This window comes from Coturnix japonica, chromosome 1 (assembly GCF_001577835.2).
Source record: "Coturnix japonica isolate 7356 chromosome 1, Coturnix japonica 2.1, whole genome shotgun sequence".
NCBI lineage: Eukaryota > Metazoa > Chordata > Aves > Galliformes > Phasianidae > Coturnix > Coturnix japonica.
This window is the reverse complement of record NC_029516.1, coordinates 31,445,912-31,462,125: the sequence shown is the minus strand read 5'-3', so window position 1 is coordinate 31,462,125 and position 16,214 is coordinate 31,445,912. Positions and strand designations below refer to the sequence as shown.

The window sequence follows — 16,214 nt, the reverse complement described above, 5'->3', positions numbered from 1 at the left end:
GTATATGCAGAGGATACAGTGATATGCTCTTTGAGATCCATATAAAAAGCTTCAGGTTTTATTTTACTTTTGGTAGTATTCCTGCAACTTCTTTAACTTTGGAAAGTGGGGAGCTGTGTGATAAATTAGGCACGTAATTAAACCTTGCTTCCTTACAGGAGCCTCACTAAAAATAATTCCAGACCTCAAGGTATTTATTGGCTGGTGACAGTAGTGGCATTTTCACAGGGCAAAAAACAGGGGTGGTGAGGTCAGGGAGCGTTAGCACAGGCTCCCATGGGAACCTTGGTAGGCACCTTCATGGTTTTGTCAGCTTTTCTGGTGAAAACATATATTTTTGTGACTCTATTGTTTTAAAATGCTTGGTAATTGGAGGATGCCCTAAAGATGCCCTGTGCCTGCCTTCAGTGCGCATTCATTTCTGGACTGCTGGGAACTTTCGTGTGTTCTAAGTCTCTCTCCTGTTTGTAAGCTTCCTGAGGTACTTGAAGGCAATAATAAGGTGTCCCCATAGCTTTCTTTTCTCCATGCTGAATAAGTCCAGTTCCCACAGCCTTTCTTCATAGGCTCCAGCCCTCAGATCTTCCTTGTAGCCCTGCTCTGGACCTTCTTTAACAGCTCTATGTCTTTCTAGTGCTGGGGGCCCAAGATCTGTAACACTGGTTCCATGGAAGGGCTGCCTGATGTCCCCATGCTCATAGATGCCAGGCAGCACCTCCTGTAAGTACAAGCACAAGTGGTGATGGCTTGACTGATGGATGGTGACTGATGGATCCAGCCTGGTGCCTGCAGCCAGGAGGTGTCTGGTGGGACTGGAGGACCACACGTGGGAGCATCTACCATCTGTGGTAGATGTCAAGGAAATGGGATTTGAGCAAACACTGCTTTTGATTTTGAATGGGAGATAAACTTCATTGTGAAATTCGTGCCTTATCTGAGGAAATGCTGAGGAATTGGGCATGCAGCAAGAGGACAGAGTGAGTGCCTTTCTGAGCTGTTTGCTGATCTCTTCCAGTGCCCAGCACAGTTTGCTGCATCTTCACTTTAAAGTTTTAAAACTCTGCTAGGATTTTAAATGAGCATGGCGTGGTGTGCGCGTGGTGTGGCTTCCTTTGTTTGCCTATTGCCATGTAGCCTGGCCAGCTCTATCAGAAACCCATCTGTGAAGCGCATTTTAATGGTTAGATCTAGCAATGATTAGAGTGCACCAATGCCCAGTGGGTATATGTGTCATTTTTTAACAGCTGCTAAGCCTTCTCCCTGCTGCTCCAATTAACACACTGGGCACACGCTTGCCGCTGAGTGGGCTGTGTGTATGGGTTAAACCACTCTGCTGGTTGTTCTCCCGGTGCGTGCGATGCCAGGAACGGAGCCATGCATTTCTTGTCCGTAGAACAAAATGAAATCAAACAGAGCCCTCAGCCCGTGCCTGCGTAAATGCGAGGACAGATTTAACTGACAGAGGGAAACCTGCCTCGCTTGTGGATATGGTTCAGTCCGCCGACTCGCATCTCTCCCCGCCTCCCAGCCCCGCTTCAAATGATGGAGACAGAGGGCAGCGAGCTCCCGGTGCCGGCTCCTCTGCCTGGCAGGCAGCGCACTCCAACTTTCCTCTGTTCAACAACTGCTCGCAACCCTCAGTTCTCCCCTCCCATCAGTGTTTCTTCCCTTTATCTATTTTTATGTTGAGATATTCCAGTCTGTAGATTTTATAAAAGTCCACCCCTCACCTTCTTGTTGTTTTTTTTTTTTTTAAGGAGGGGGAAACAATATGCTTTGCAGCCCTAGCTGAGATCAGGGTTTTTAATGGTACCAGATGGTGGAAGGTCACAGCGTTCCTGCGGTGCTGGCTGCTGCCCCGTGCCCGGGCAGCTCTGTGTGAGGTGGGGGGCTGCTGGTGGGCGCTGAGGCCATGGAGCGCTTCCTGGGCTTCGTCAAGCAGATACGGAGGTCAAGGAGAAGAAAAGGCAAAAAGTACCGCCCGGAGGAGGATTACCACGAGGGCTATGAGGATGTCTATTATTACGCTTCTGAACATTTTCGAAGTAAGTGTTTCGCGTAACCTCGCTTTCCTTTAGTTGTGATAAATGTTACATTTGTAAGATTCTTTAAAAACAAAACCACCCTAAAGGCCAAACAGCGTCCCTCACTTTATAGAACCTGAGCCCTGTGCGAGTATGAAAGCTTCCAGCTATAGATTTGTCTGTCTGTGGCTGCTGATGACCTGTGTGAAACAGCTGAAGTGGCACAAAGCTCCCAAAGTGAGCAGGGTCCGTCAGCCTGGTTAATATTTCAGGTGCAGTTAATTGAGTCTGAGCGCTGGAGAGCCGCTGTGAAACACTTTGTTTTGAGAATGGATCGGCTGGTGGTCACCCTTGTAGGATGCCTTTGTACTGTGGGTGTTTTTAAAGCAGCGTAGAGGCAGCAATCTCTCATTGGTGGGTTCAAGTTGGTGATTAATGCATGCTGCTGAGCGAGAGTCAGCCCTCTGAGCCTGCAGAAAGTCTCTCCGTGGGCTCCTTTGTTGGGGAGCACCCGTGGGGTTGTGTGGTGGTGGTGGTCACGTGGCTGCAGCAGCTCACCCCAAACCCAAGTAAGTTCTGATGTCCCTTTGCAAAATGTGTATCCACTGGGTTTGTGCTCAGCACCTGGCGGGCTTTGGTGATCCTTGTAAAAGCTTTCTGTTGTTCCGACCAGCAGTTTGGGAGCTCTGCAGCGAAGCTATTTTTGAGCAGCTGGAGTTTGATGTGCTTTTTCATCCTTTTTATTTATTTTTGCTGGGGCAGTTGTCACATCCTTTTCATGCCATCCAGCTTCATTTCCATTTAGTCTGAAATAAGAACCATCCATTTGTTTTCAGACAAAATAGTGAACATGGCTTTACTCAGCAGCAACAGAGTGCTCTATTCTCTGGAAAACATTGAAGCTAGAGGTTTTCCTCTCAGCTTTAAATGCACCACAATTGCCCATCTGCAAAAGTAAACTAATACAGAGTGATTGATTTTTTTTTCTTTTTACTGCAGTTCTCCCTTATACATTCTTTATCTTTTTTCCATTTCAAAGCACATGTATCCTGCTGATAAACCCTTATGTTGTTAGGACTGAGTTTTTATGAGAAAGACCTATTTTCAGGGGCACTACAATCATAGCAGCTGTCTATCACGTTGGCATATAATACACAAGGACTAAAAAACGTACTTAGCACTGAAAAATGTGAAAATAATGCAGGTCAATGAAAGCACATAACTTTTTGCTTTAATATGCAAATAAAAGGAATGTGTCAAAGCAGGCTGTCAAAGTATTTCCCCTAACTGATTGTTAGTGCTGAAGGTCTTTTAAATAAGAAAGCAAAACCCCTCCCAACACTGTCACATGTCATAAGGATTTGTTGTGTGTTGATTAATAAATTATTACTCTTGACTTAATGCAAGGAACTAAGAGCGAGCCAAATGTCTAATAGGTTTTTCATTTTATTCTCCTTAGAAAATAAAAGGATGTAACACCCCTCAGCCCCTGGGGGTTGGAAATATTTTAGTCTGGGTGAGTGCATGTCTGCTTTTGAAGTGTTGTTTTTACTGGTGGTCATAACCCTCGCACTGAGCAAGCAACACAGTGCGCGGTCCTATAGAGTTGGGTGCACGAGGAGTTGCAACTTCTCACACTTACTAACACAGAGCGTGTCGTGGGAGGTTCAAGCTGTGTTCATTAGGGAGCCTGTGCAGGCAGTATAGCAAACACAACCCCTCCTCCTCCAGGGCTTCTTTTGTCCGCTCTTTCCGTGTGCTGCTTTGGTTGGGTAGGTGTGGCATCTGCTGTGTGTACATGTAAGAAGGATGCTGCTGGTGCTACTGTGAACGCTCTTGTGAAACTGGATTTCATGTAATGGAGACAATGAAGTGTTTATCTTGAATGTAATTATGATCTGGTATTATCCTGTTTACAGTGCAAGTTTAGAGTAATTGCAGAGCTTTTAATAGTCATTCCTTCTGCACTTGTATGCTTGAGGGATGCGTGCTTGAGAATAAGGTTGCACTTATTGGTATGATTCTCCAAATATCAGAGCTAATGAAATCAAAGACCTGTTGTTCATTCAACCGAACAGAGTAGGAGCTTGTTCAGGTTTTGTTCCCTCTCCTTGCTTTGTCACTCATCCTTCCCAAAGGGTCTCCTTTTATGAGCTACGTAACCAATTAGTGAGTGCCTTTGGAGATTGTCTGAGCCAATCGCTCTCTAGGCTTGCTGTTCTCTCTTCCCCCCATACATAGTACTGCTTAGGGTACTGCAGGGAGATGGAATTCATAAAAAAACTGAGGAAGTGCATTAGAATAGCCAAAAGATCAAACAGAAACAAAACAAAGTTATAAATAGAGTGGGCCTCTGGGAATCACCAGGAAAAGGTGACTTTACTTTGTCCTCAGCCCAATTGTGCCCGGGTTTTGTAGCTCCTCATTAGGTACACTGCATGTAATTCTCTGAAGCTTTGTGATGGGGGGCCAAATGAGCTGTAATGCTGGAGGTGAGAAAGGCGCAGTAGTACCCAAAGCTCCCTGAGTGAATAAGAGACTCCACTCTGACATCTGTTTGCTTGGACATTTCATTCATGCACGCTCAGTTCATGCTCCTTGCTTTGACACACAACATCAGCTCTCTTCTCTTTCCTGAGAGTCTCTTTCTGTGCCATGTAGTGAGAGAACAGCTAAGATAATAATCTTCATACACAAACACATATTGACATTAGTAGCACAGGCGTCACACTCATTTCAGTGAGGCTTTCCACTGTAAACATAATGGGCAATGAAATTTCTGCCCAAGCTGCTCGGACAAGTTGGTGCTTATTGTTTAAAGTGCTTTAAAAAGTATTTGTCTTGTGCAGTGTTATGGCACTACCCCTCAACCTGCTCCTTTTAATGAGGCTTTGTGTGAATAAGGCCCTTGTTATGCCATTACCGGGACTGACAGCAAATGGCAGGACTGTTGTGTGGCATAGTTGCCTGGCCCATTTCCAAAGATGGCATATGTCCTTCCACAGAAGTTGAGATGCTTTGCCAGGACCTTTTTATTACAGCCTGGTCTTGAATGGGAGGATGCACTTGGAGCCAGCCTGGCCACCTCTGACCAAAACAAACACAAGCCCCAGCCTGATTGCAGCCTCAAGTCTTCACAAAACATCTGAAAAGGGTTGGATTGTGTTCTAATGGAATGGAAGCAGATTTTGGAGCTTGGAGATGATGCAAAATGCCTAGGAGGTTCCAGGCTGCTTTACTGTGAACAGGTGCATTTATGCTACTTCAGGTTTGCCATCCATTTCTTCCTGAAGGACACTCCATTTCATTCTTGTCTGTTGGTTTTCCCAACACACAGTCAGCATTATGTTCCTTTGGCGTAAATGTTCTGGTGTCAGCGCCATAAAGACATGGAAGAACCATTTCAAAAATCAATGCATAAATAATTCTACTAGTAAACTCCCGCTAACCCCAAGGTTCTATTTTTCTCCCTCTCTTGTTTTTAAGCTCTGTCCCTCAAAATGTTCCATGTAGTCACTCACGGAGTTACACAAATAATTTTCTTCTATCCTTTGTCAAGGTCTCTTACACTCTGTTTGACAAGAGCACTCATATTTTAGACAAAATAGTTCGCCATAGGCTATCTTCAATAAAGTCATGTAGTATTTTCTCTCTCGCCATTTTACTTTGAATTAATAGTTTTAATTTTTTTCCTTCAAAGTGTGTTTTGAAGTATCCCAAGGTTAGACCAATGCGGCTTTCTCCTCAGATCTAATTTTCTCTTTTTTAATCAGTAAATGCTTACTTTCATCCAGTTATTTGAGGCTATATCTTATATGCCAGACTTTTTTCTTTTAAAACCTTTAAAAATTATTATAATCGCTTTGATGCCTTGTATTATTTCATCTGCAGTTCTTGTGTGAGAATCATCAGTTTCCTCACTTTCAGGACATTAATCTCTTCCAATTTGCCTCCAAAGTAGTTGTGATTTTTTTTCTCCCTTTCCATTAGTTGTCACAACTCTGTTTCTTGTCTGCACTGGAACGTGAAAGGAAGGTATTTGACATCCTTCATGTCCAAGCCTAGCAAATAATACAAAAAGGAAACAAAATATTCAATGTAACTCAGAATTAAAGATAGCCTCTTGTTTGATTGAAATTGGGAATAAGAAGGACACTGAGTATATAATGTACTGCTTGGTACTATGTCAGCAGAAAAACTTCCCTTGCTCTGATTGTGCATTATTCTCCAACATGACTCAGTGTTATGGTGCAGAAACTCCCACAGCTGCCAAAATCTTCCTAACAAATGTCTTTGTATTTCATAACCAGAGTTGCTTTAAAACTAGGTTAAATACTTACGGAAGAGATCTACTACTGAAATAGCACTAAGACAGACCACTGAAGGAAGCAATATGCCGATGGCTTTTAGTGCTGTGGCAAGTAGCAGCTTCACTCTTACTTTCCAAACTGGCTCAATTTCGTAAATTGGCACAAATTGTTCTTGTTTGCTCTCATCCCATTGATTTGATTGGGGTTGTTAGAAGAGTTAATGGTTTTATGAGTAGTGTGGTGACAAGGGCACTGAATATCTCTAGCTCAGGTTGCATAGACGGTAATTGATCTGAAACGGTGAGGAGGACAACTTCTTTTCATTTCACAAACAGCTTTTCATCTCCCAGGAAATGCATACTGCTAGTCTGCTGTGTGTTTGGATGTGTGCGTTGGGGCTGCTGCTTCTTCCTTCCTTGATCACGTCTTGTCAGAACAGTAAAACCTCTGCTTTCACTGAAAGTAAAGGTGATCAATTTGCTACTGGCTAGAAGAAATGGGGAATATGGCAGGCCTTGAAAACACAGTGAAAATAATCCTCTAAAAAAAATAAATTCATTAAAGCTTCTTATTTCTTTGTACTTATTGTCTGTTTCGGGATTGCTGACCCCTGGAAATTGATATTAATAGATCATAGTTTATCAATACTTCTGTCTGCTTTCCTTACGTCACTTACTGAGGCCTCACTTCTTGAGGTCTCAGCAGCCCCAGTGCCTCTAGTTTGGATAGGATGGGAAAGGACACCCATGTCCAGAGAGACTTCTGTGATCAGTTGCCAGCTTGCAAGCTGGGCATGGCATTAAACGAGACAACTCCACTAAAACTTTACTGCTAGGCCAGACAGTATCAGCAGCCTCACTAAGAGACCTGCCAGTGTAACAACAGTGGTAACAAGTTATTAAGTTATCTTCATTGACTTGTGGGCTAAAACTTCCTGTGTGAAGGTGTCAGTTGTAACACCTTCCACTGGATAAAATTCAAACACTTCAGATAAAGGTTTTGTACCCTCCTGTTTCTGCTGCTTTTTCATCTTCTTCCATGTTCAGTTCTGTTGTTAAGCAGGTGGTCATTGCATCAGGCATAGTGTTGTATTTCATGACAGCCACGCTCTTGCAAAGGGTCACTTTACTTCTCAGTAACTGTGTGCGTGTTTTGCATATGACCATTTCTAATTGTTGTCTCATTTGTCATGGTCATTAGTGAATACATCCTTACTAGAAAAACCCAAGAAATGAGGAATTATATATTATTCTCACTTTATAGATAGAGAACTAATAGCAATGCATTATAAAATGTGAGCAGCTCTTGAGCATCCTATGAAATCACCTAGATCTTTCAAGCCCTTAAGAAATGTGCATAAATTAGATCCTAATTTACTCATTTCCTGTTCTATATTAGTTAAATGAGCTTGTAACTCTTGGGACGGAGCTCATATTTGTTTGGGTAGTAGCTTTAGCTGCATTATATTGTTTACATAAATTCAAAGATAATTGAAGTCTTTTCCACTGTTGCACTGCTGCTGTCCCCAGCTTCAGGGTGTATCTGCAAGGCTTCACACTTCTGCTTCCCTGCAGCACCAGGGCAATGCGTTTGCTCCAGGCAGGTACACTTTTGCACAAGCTCTGGTTCCGCTGAAATATTTTCATTATCTATGAAACATGCTACACAAATTCTACATTATTTTTTTTTTTTTCCTAAAGCAGTGGTACAAGAGCCAATTTAAGTTCATTTGCTGTAGCATTGCTTTTTAAGATGACCTTTTGTGGCTCTCCTTCAAGTGGCCCTTAGACTCTGGGGGCAGCACGGAGCACAGATGGTAAAGCTGTGAGTTAGTTGAGGGAAACCGGCTTGTTTCCTTCAAGACATTGAAAAAATAGGACATGAGATACCTAATTCTTTGCAGGAAGTATAAACACTTTTCCCTTCTAACAGTTATAAGTGTAGAACTTCTGTGCTACTTTACTTCTGTTTGCTTTTGGGTCTCATTCTTTACCAAATTATTAAAGCTCTTGATTGTCCTTGCTTAAGCAGTGTATTCATTATGGGTCATCCCCCTCTTGCAGTGGTATCTGGTGGCTGTAGTGGTCAGATTGCATCTTTTGTGGTTTGGAGAACTGAGAGTTCTTTATTCTTCAGTATGTTTGGAATATCTGACATTTGGGTTCAAACAATGAAATGCTGAGAGACTTGGACAACATTTAGCTTCCTCTGATTATGTAGAAGCTCACGTGTTTAATCACCAATTTGCATTGTGAATATTTAGTGATAAGATTCTATTCTCTCTTAGATACCGTGAAGTGAACGAGACATTGGGTTTTATGAACTAAGATTAAAGAAAATGAGAGGTAAAAGCAACTACTGAGATGCTTTAATATTGGCCATCAGCTCCAACTGAGAACTTAATTTAATTAGTAAAACAAAGAGGGAAACAACAATACAAGGCCCTTGTTGATGAGTTTTATAAACATTTATTGAGTTATTGCTGTTTTTTCAGCAGGGTACCCCAGCAGGTATAATCAATCATCAGAATGTATATAAACACCTGTTATTTATATAAAGCATATTTTGTAATCGTGCATGCAGAAAGCATTAGACAACACTGAGAAATGTTTCTCAGCAGAGAAGAGTGGGCCTGGGAGGAGCTCTGAGGTGTAGACATAGCAGGGATAGAGCTGGGTGCAGCAGCCCATTCTGCCCCTGGCTCCAGCTTTTTCCTTGCCTCTGCATCCCTGACTCCAGAATTCATCTTCTTGCAATGGCTCATACATCTGGACACTGCTACGTTTCCCACAGGTTTTCTGTTTTCCCTCTCAAACCAGATTATATGCGGACCAGCATAAAAGACTGTTCCACTTTTGAGGGCATACAAGTAGAACTTGAAGAGCATCAGAGATAAAGTTGCCTACAGAACCTTCATTTGGCCTTGCTTTAATGATTCCTTAATTGAGGGCAATCTGCTTGTCTCACCACAGCTGTGGTAGACTCGCAGGTGGCCTAAGCAGAGCTCAGGGCCTGGCTCTATCCCTCCCTCCTTCCTTTAGACCTGACTTAAGAGCTTGAATTTGATGCATGGGTGGCTGTAGCAGGCCAAAGGAAGCATGGTTTGTATATGTAAAAATTATATAAGTCTGACTGCTCTGAAATTTCAGCCATAAGGCACTTCAGACTGGAACTTTTAAATTACCACACACCTTTGATGATAATCTCCCTGTGCTCTAGTTCTCAACCTGTGAAATGAGGTTAATGGCACCTCTCCTTTACTGGTACACCATGAAAGTAAATTAGTGTTTGCTAAGCCCTCAGATGCTATGGTGATGAGCACCACAGAAAAGCTCAGGGAGAAATTAATGTCTGTCTGAGAGAATGGCTCGAATACTATGTGGGAGCTAAAGCATAGAGTTCCAGTTGGAGCAATGAGGGGAAAACAAGGTCTTGAATAATTTTTCAGGTGAAGTCATTTATTTGGGGCATTAAATGAGACAAAGTGAAAGAGTAGCTCAGGTGATTAATGGTTCTGTTGTAAGGCATGTGTAAAAAGGAGGCCAAACTGAGGCTCACTAGGAATTCCTAATTCTGGCACTTGGATCTGTTTGCTTTTTTATTCTTTTGTGTGTGCACGCAGGTAGTAGAGAAAATGGAGCAGTGGTTTATTGATTTTTGGAGTGGAAATTTCTCAACAGTGGGTCACGGGCACAACACAAATAAACTAAAGACTCCTTTGTTTTGTGAGGGTGAATGTACACGTTGGTGACTTGCCACAGGATCTGACTGCAGACAATAGAACTTTGAGGCATTTTTTAGTACCATGAGAAGTTAGAGAAGGGAAGGAACCAGGTTGATTTATCTGCTGTCCTACGGTGCTCTGAACAACTGTGAGAGACCACAAGGGAGAGCTGTGCATGAAAGGCAAGCAAGAGCCAACCTGGAGGGGGAGCAGCACGGTGTGAGAGGAGGTAGGAGATCCCCTGACTGCAGTGTAAGGGTGTGGCTGCCTGCTCCTCCAGCCCTTCAGTTCTGCCTAGGCTGTTCTGTACTTGCTAATCCTAATATAAAATAATCTCCCACATGAAGCATGGGGACACCAGCTTTTCTGAAAAGAGCTGGCATGGAGACAGTGCATCAGGCACTGTGTTTCAGAGGCCAAACTTATACTTGTGATCCTGATGCATGCAATACCCTTGTGCACATTCTTGAGTGTGGAAATAAGGAGGACAAAGAAGATGGGAATGAAGATATTTATTGGGATGGAAAGAAATCTCATTGCAGGTACTCAAAACCTAACTGGATAAGGCTGCAGGCGACCTAGTCTGCCTTTGAAATTAGATCCAGCTTCAAAGCTGGCCTTGCTCTGAGCAGGGATTTTAAGCTAGAGGCCTTCCAAAGAGTTCTCCCCACCTCAGATATTCTGTGGTTTTGTAAAAAGGAACTTTGGAGAAGAAAGCAGGACAGTAGAAGACAGAAGGGAGAAGAAAATTAAACATGGATCTGGGGAAAATGCTGTTTGAATTAAACCACAAAAAAAGAAAGTGAAGCCAAAGGCAGACAGATGCTGTATGGAGTATTAGATCAGTAACTTGTGTTTTCCAGTTTGTTTGCAAATGCCGTGCCTTTGGGTCTGTTTAACAAGCTCTGTGGTTGCTCAGGTCTGTGCCATTTGGATACCAGAAGGGGAGATACTCCTCCCTCAACACAGTTGTTCTGTCAACTGATAGCAATGCTATTACAAAATAAATGCTTATAATGTATTACAAATAAATACAGTGAACAATGAATAGTGCATTCACAGACTTGTATTTGAAATGCACTGTGATAGAAACCTCTTGGTTTTTTACCTTTTTCTACCTTAGAGTAGGAGGTGATTTAAAGCCCTGATGACCCCGCTAGCCATACTCTGCCATTGTAGAAACCCAGTAGGAACTGTGTGGTCAACACAGTTCCTTTCGCATATGGGTAATGACCCAAGTTGTGGACTGCAGAGCCAGCTGTGTTAGCTCTGAATGCTCAGCACACAGAATGGTTGTGCACCATGCTGTCTGATAGGGATGTCACATCTGACAAGCCTGTTTTAGGGAAATTGAGATGATGCCTGTGAAGGAAACTATAAAAACATAGCTATACTTAGATGTGTGGGGTTTTTTTGTGACTCTTCTCTGCCCTCCCAGTCACTGTGTACATCTTAGGTGCCTAGATCTGGCAGGAAGTAACTGGCATTGCACTACAGGTAATGGAGGAAAACAGGGAGGGCTTCTCTACTCAGGAGAGTACAGCTTCCCCGTTAAAACACCACTGCTTCAACTGTAACACAAAGAATTTAGGAAGGACAGAATGCTACCATTTTGTACCTGACTCCTTGATTCCTGTGTTGCCATTCAGTGTTTGTATTTGCTTCTAGGGCGGGTAGAAAACAGTACCCCTTTCTAGGTTCTTTCTTGGACTTCTATAAGGAATCCAAATGGCTGTGAATTTTGCAGAACAGATGATGTCACACAAGTTGTTTCCAGAGGCTTAATGAAGATGTGCAAGGTTGTTCTAGTTGCAGCCTGGGGTCTGTTTTATCTTACAGGTAATTGGGCTTCTACTGCCAGATGTACTTTCACAGTAGGTTATTTTCTTCATAATAGATACTGAATTTGAATAGTGAAAGGATATATGAAATGATATACTGAAATAATGACATGATAATGAATTTTATTAGCTGTTGGTTTAACAGTCTTAAGGCGATACAGTGCTGTTGTTTTGTGCCACGTTGTTGTTCAGAGGCTTATAATGATGTGAGGAGAAAAGAAGGCAGAGGCAGTATGCTGTTCCATTGTGTGATGATAACTTACTCTATGGGAAATGTATTTCATTGGAAAGATGTTATTTGAAAAATCAGTGAAAGTAATTACTTGGAGTCACTTATTAGAAAGCTTCAATATGTTGGTATTTCATGCCCTGGTAAATTGTCAGTGGATTTGCAGGTAAGGAAAATTTAGTTTTGGTGAGTGGCCTCTCTTCAGTGATAAAATGAAGTCTGTCTCATGTGATTCATTAGCGGATGACAAGCAGCAGTGGCTTTATGGCCTTAGATATATGCAAACTACTGCTAACTGAAATGGAAACATGTAAAAATAAGAAGAAACATTAAACCTGATTTAGAGCAACCTACAGAAGGTAATCTGATCAGTTCCCTAAGAGCAGTTAAATTTGTTCCTATAAATGGTGTTCGTATTTTGTTGTTAGCAGTTGATATGATTTAAACGCACAGCTACTTTGAGAAAAGATTCCAAGGAACTGGCAATGCTGAGGGATCTGTGATGGCTGAGTGAGTTTTCCTTTCTTCTGATTATTGTGGCAGTGGTTGGAAATGATCAGTGCTTCACAGAACAGGACCTGGTTGTTTGTCAGGTCCATTTTTGAAGTCTATATTAATGCAGTAACAGGGATTACAGTGTAGGGTAGAAGTCAGGTGGAAATATTCAAGTGATACAACTCACAGCTTGGTATTACATTCTACCACACCTGTGATATCTTCTCTTGTGTGTGTCCTGTATTAATACAAAGTGGAACACTCGTGTTTGTGGCCTGCACCTTGTCTTTTCCTTCTAAAAAAACACAAGTGTTGTTGCTGTCTGCTGCTCTTTTTACTTACTTATCTTAATGCAGTTGGTGGGCTACTCAGCAAAACAGAAAGAAGATGTGACTGACGAGCAGCTGTGAGGGCTGCTGTTGTGACAGAAAGTCTCGAGTTTGCAATGTATATGGCCTGCCCTTAGGCTTGACCCAAGGCAGCCAGGGATGCCTTAAGGTAGAGGCTAAGTGAAAAAGATGTAAATAGGAAGCTGTCCTGGGAGGAAGCCAAGGAAGTGAAATTCAAATAGCCTTTACATCTGCCAGTTCAGCTGGTTTTATTCAGTGATTGTGGTCTTGGATTTGAATGTGATTTTTTCCATACGTCTTAAAATGCGTGGTGAGATTTGTTTATTTGTTGGTAACCGCTGTTACAAAAGCTCTCTCAAAAATACGTCTGCAGTGGTTGCACTTTTCTGGACGTTGGTGTTTATTTCATCAAGATTTGTGGAGCTGGCCATGCGTTTGCAAGGCTTTATATCGCCTAGGCTTTGCCTTGCTGTAGGCTGGCTGAAGGCTCGGTCCTGCAAGCACAGGTTAGTTATGTTCATAAGGGTCTGTAGCAGTGAACCCTGATGAAATTGACCCATATGGCTGGAATAAAGCAGCGATTCTAAGAGCTTTGTAGTTTCTCCCAGATGTTTGTCATTTGTGTTGTATTCTTGTATTCTGTTCCACTTTCTGGCAAAGATAAGAGGATGTTTTGACTGCAAGATAAACATCCTTGGATTGTTTCCTCTGAGATAATTTGTAAGCATGTGCTTTTTTTCTTTTACTTATTTATTTATTTGTTTGTTTCACATTTTGCTTCACAGGTGAGGTAGTTCAGACTTCAAAAACAAAGCTGGTTCATTAGTTCTGCATTAATTCATTTCAATGCATGATTTCAGCCTTGTTCATTAAAGCTGAAGTGGAAAACCTGTGTCTTAAGGACTTCTGCTGACAGGAACAACTAGCCTGGAGCACAGGATTCAATAATCATTGATTAATACAGTTTACTGTTCATTTCTTTTCTTTGAAAAAGGCAATTATTCTTGCCAGTATCTTTTCAACATAAGCCTTGTCTTAGAATTTCAATTTTTAGTCTGTAATAATAATAACAACAGTGCTTTAAAGGAAAAAGAGAGAGTGAAAATAGAGGCTTATTTAACACCAACCTCATGATGTTGTTCTAATGAAGCAAAAGGAGAAGTAGATAGATATTTTGTAATAAATATTAAATGTATTAAATTGCCCGTCAAGTATATTGATTATTTTTTTCACTTGGAGCTTTAGAGGAGACTGAGTGCTACTTTGTACTTTATGACATCCAATTATTGTTAGATAAGTCAAGATTTCCTTTGCTTTTGAATGTAACTGGGGCTTTGAGTGGGAGCTAGGCATGTTTTTGCATGTATGGAGAAAATGTGTACATGGGTATGTGGCAACTTGAGGTTCCAATAGTGTGAAAGACTAGTGGCAAAAGAAGCTGTATTTCTATTTTGATATTGATCTCTGCTAGAGCAGCTCTGTGTTGTTTCCTCAGATGTGTGAAAAGAAAGAGCAAAATGTCGTGTGATGAAGTTGACTTTTGAGTTGCTGTCTCTGTGGTGTAGTTCTGCAGCTTGGGGTTGCAACACAGAGAGCGGTGCAGAGCACTGGGCTCTTTGTCTGCAGACTGTAGTTATTCACAGACCTGAGTCTGCTCTTGCTGTGGAAATATACCAGGAGCGCTTGGGAGGTGGGTTTTGGCTTGCCTAACTCTGGGCTCATATTGTGAGTGCAGTTATTAGAAATAAATAGCCCAACACTTGATGTTGAAATTCAGAGTCAAATATGTGTGTGTGTTTATATGTGTGTGTGTATATATATATATATATGCATGTATCTACATATGATTTCAGAATCATTGCCCTTGAGCAGAAACTTACTTAGAAAACAGAATGTACAAAATCCCCTTATGCAGCTCTCCAAGTGTAGATAAGCCTCATTTCCAAGCAGCAAACCAATTTGAATTGTTGAGAGGGAAAAATGAGCAACTTCCCTAGTAGGCATAGCTCCTGTATCCTCAAGGGCTGTGATTACTTCAAATGTCCTTGGGCTTATATCTGGAAATGATTTCCCCATCTCTGTACTTCTGCCATAGGGATCAAGAGAACAAATGTTTCATTGACATGAAAGCCATTTTGCATGTTGGACATGTTTTCCTTGCAGGCCTGTCCATCAGCAGTTTCCTTGCTCTTTGTCTTCAGGGAAGTACTTCCATGCCTCCAGTGATCTGGTGGACAGCACTTGGTATGGGGGATGTCAGCATTTTCTTTTGCTGGTATTTTCTAATAGCCGCTAAAGCGTGAAGTAAACCATAGGCTCATATCCTGAGCTGGAAAGGACTCACAACGTCATTGACTCCAATTCCAGCTCCATACAGGACCACTCAAAATTCAGACCCTATGCCTTGAGAGCAACTTGAACTCCCACTGCCCTGGGCAGCCTGTTCCATGCCCACTGGTTTCTGGTGCAGAACTTTTCCCTAAGCCCCACCTGACCCTCCCCTGACACAGCTCCATGCCATTCCCTCTGGCCCTGTCATTGTCACAGAGAGCAGAGATAGAAGAGATCAGTGCCTGCCCCTCTGCTTGCAAATGCAGGGGAAAGGTGGCTTTGTTTTTTCACTTCATTTTTAAACTGTTTAGCTTTTTGGATTATTATTGTCATTGTCATTTACTTTCTTGTCAGCCTACCTATAATGGTAATTAGGAGCAGAGAGATTACATGATAAGATGATAGGAAAAGGGCAGTTTGTGCTGAGCAGAGTTGAGCTCTCTATCACTTCTGTCCTCAGCTCCACTAGGGCCATCCTTAATTCCTTGAGGTTTCCTCTAGGTTTTAGAGGAGGCTTTTCCGGGATGTTTCCCCTATGCTCATTTCCACTCATTAGCAAGCTTAATTTTTCCTGGATGTTCCCTTAATGTTTTCCTGGATGTGCCTTATCACCACATCTGGCATTGGGCCACATTCTCATTAGGTACATCAAATACAGTCCTAGTGAATACAGAATACTTTGTGGTTTGTGTATGTACTTCGGTTAATCTTGGCTTGCTGATCTTGACTTGGGAAGAGTTTTGTCTACATTAGATTTTATGAGGCATTAATTAATACAGAATGAGAATATTTCACTCCTAGTGGGGATGCCTCTTCAGAAAGTCTCTTTGCTGCAGGGAAGTAATGACTCTTCCCTTTCTTCTTGCTCTTTCTGTCTAAAGGAAACTGGGATGTAGATTAAGGTGCAGAA

General features: G+C 42.1%; 1 protein-coding gene across 10 annotated transcripts in view; it reads left to right on the top strand.

Moving 5' to 3' along the window:
* Positions 1-16,214, top strand: part of GRIP1 (glutamate receptor interacting protein 1) — a 275,417-nt gene that overhangs the window by 81,858 nt on the left and 177,345 nt on the right. For 7 of the 10 annotated variants that reach the window (XM_015856447.2, XM_015856455.2, XM_015856429.2 and 4 more), the window contains exon 1: positions 1,530-2,045. The exons of the other annotated variants lie outside the window; for them this stretch is intronic. In XM_015856447.2, coding sequence (XP_015711933.1) covers positions 1,913-2,045 — 133 coding nt within the window. In that variant the 5' untranslated portion in view covers positions 1,530-1,912. Of the gene's footprint in view, positions 1-1,529; positions 2,046-16,214 lie in introns of those variants that run through there. 10 annotated transcript variants of the gene reach the window in all.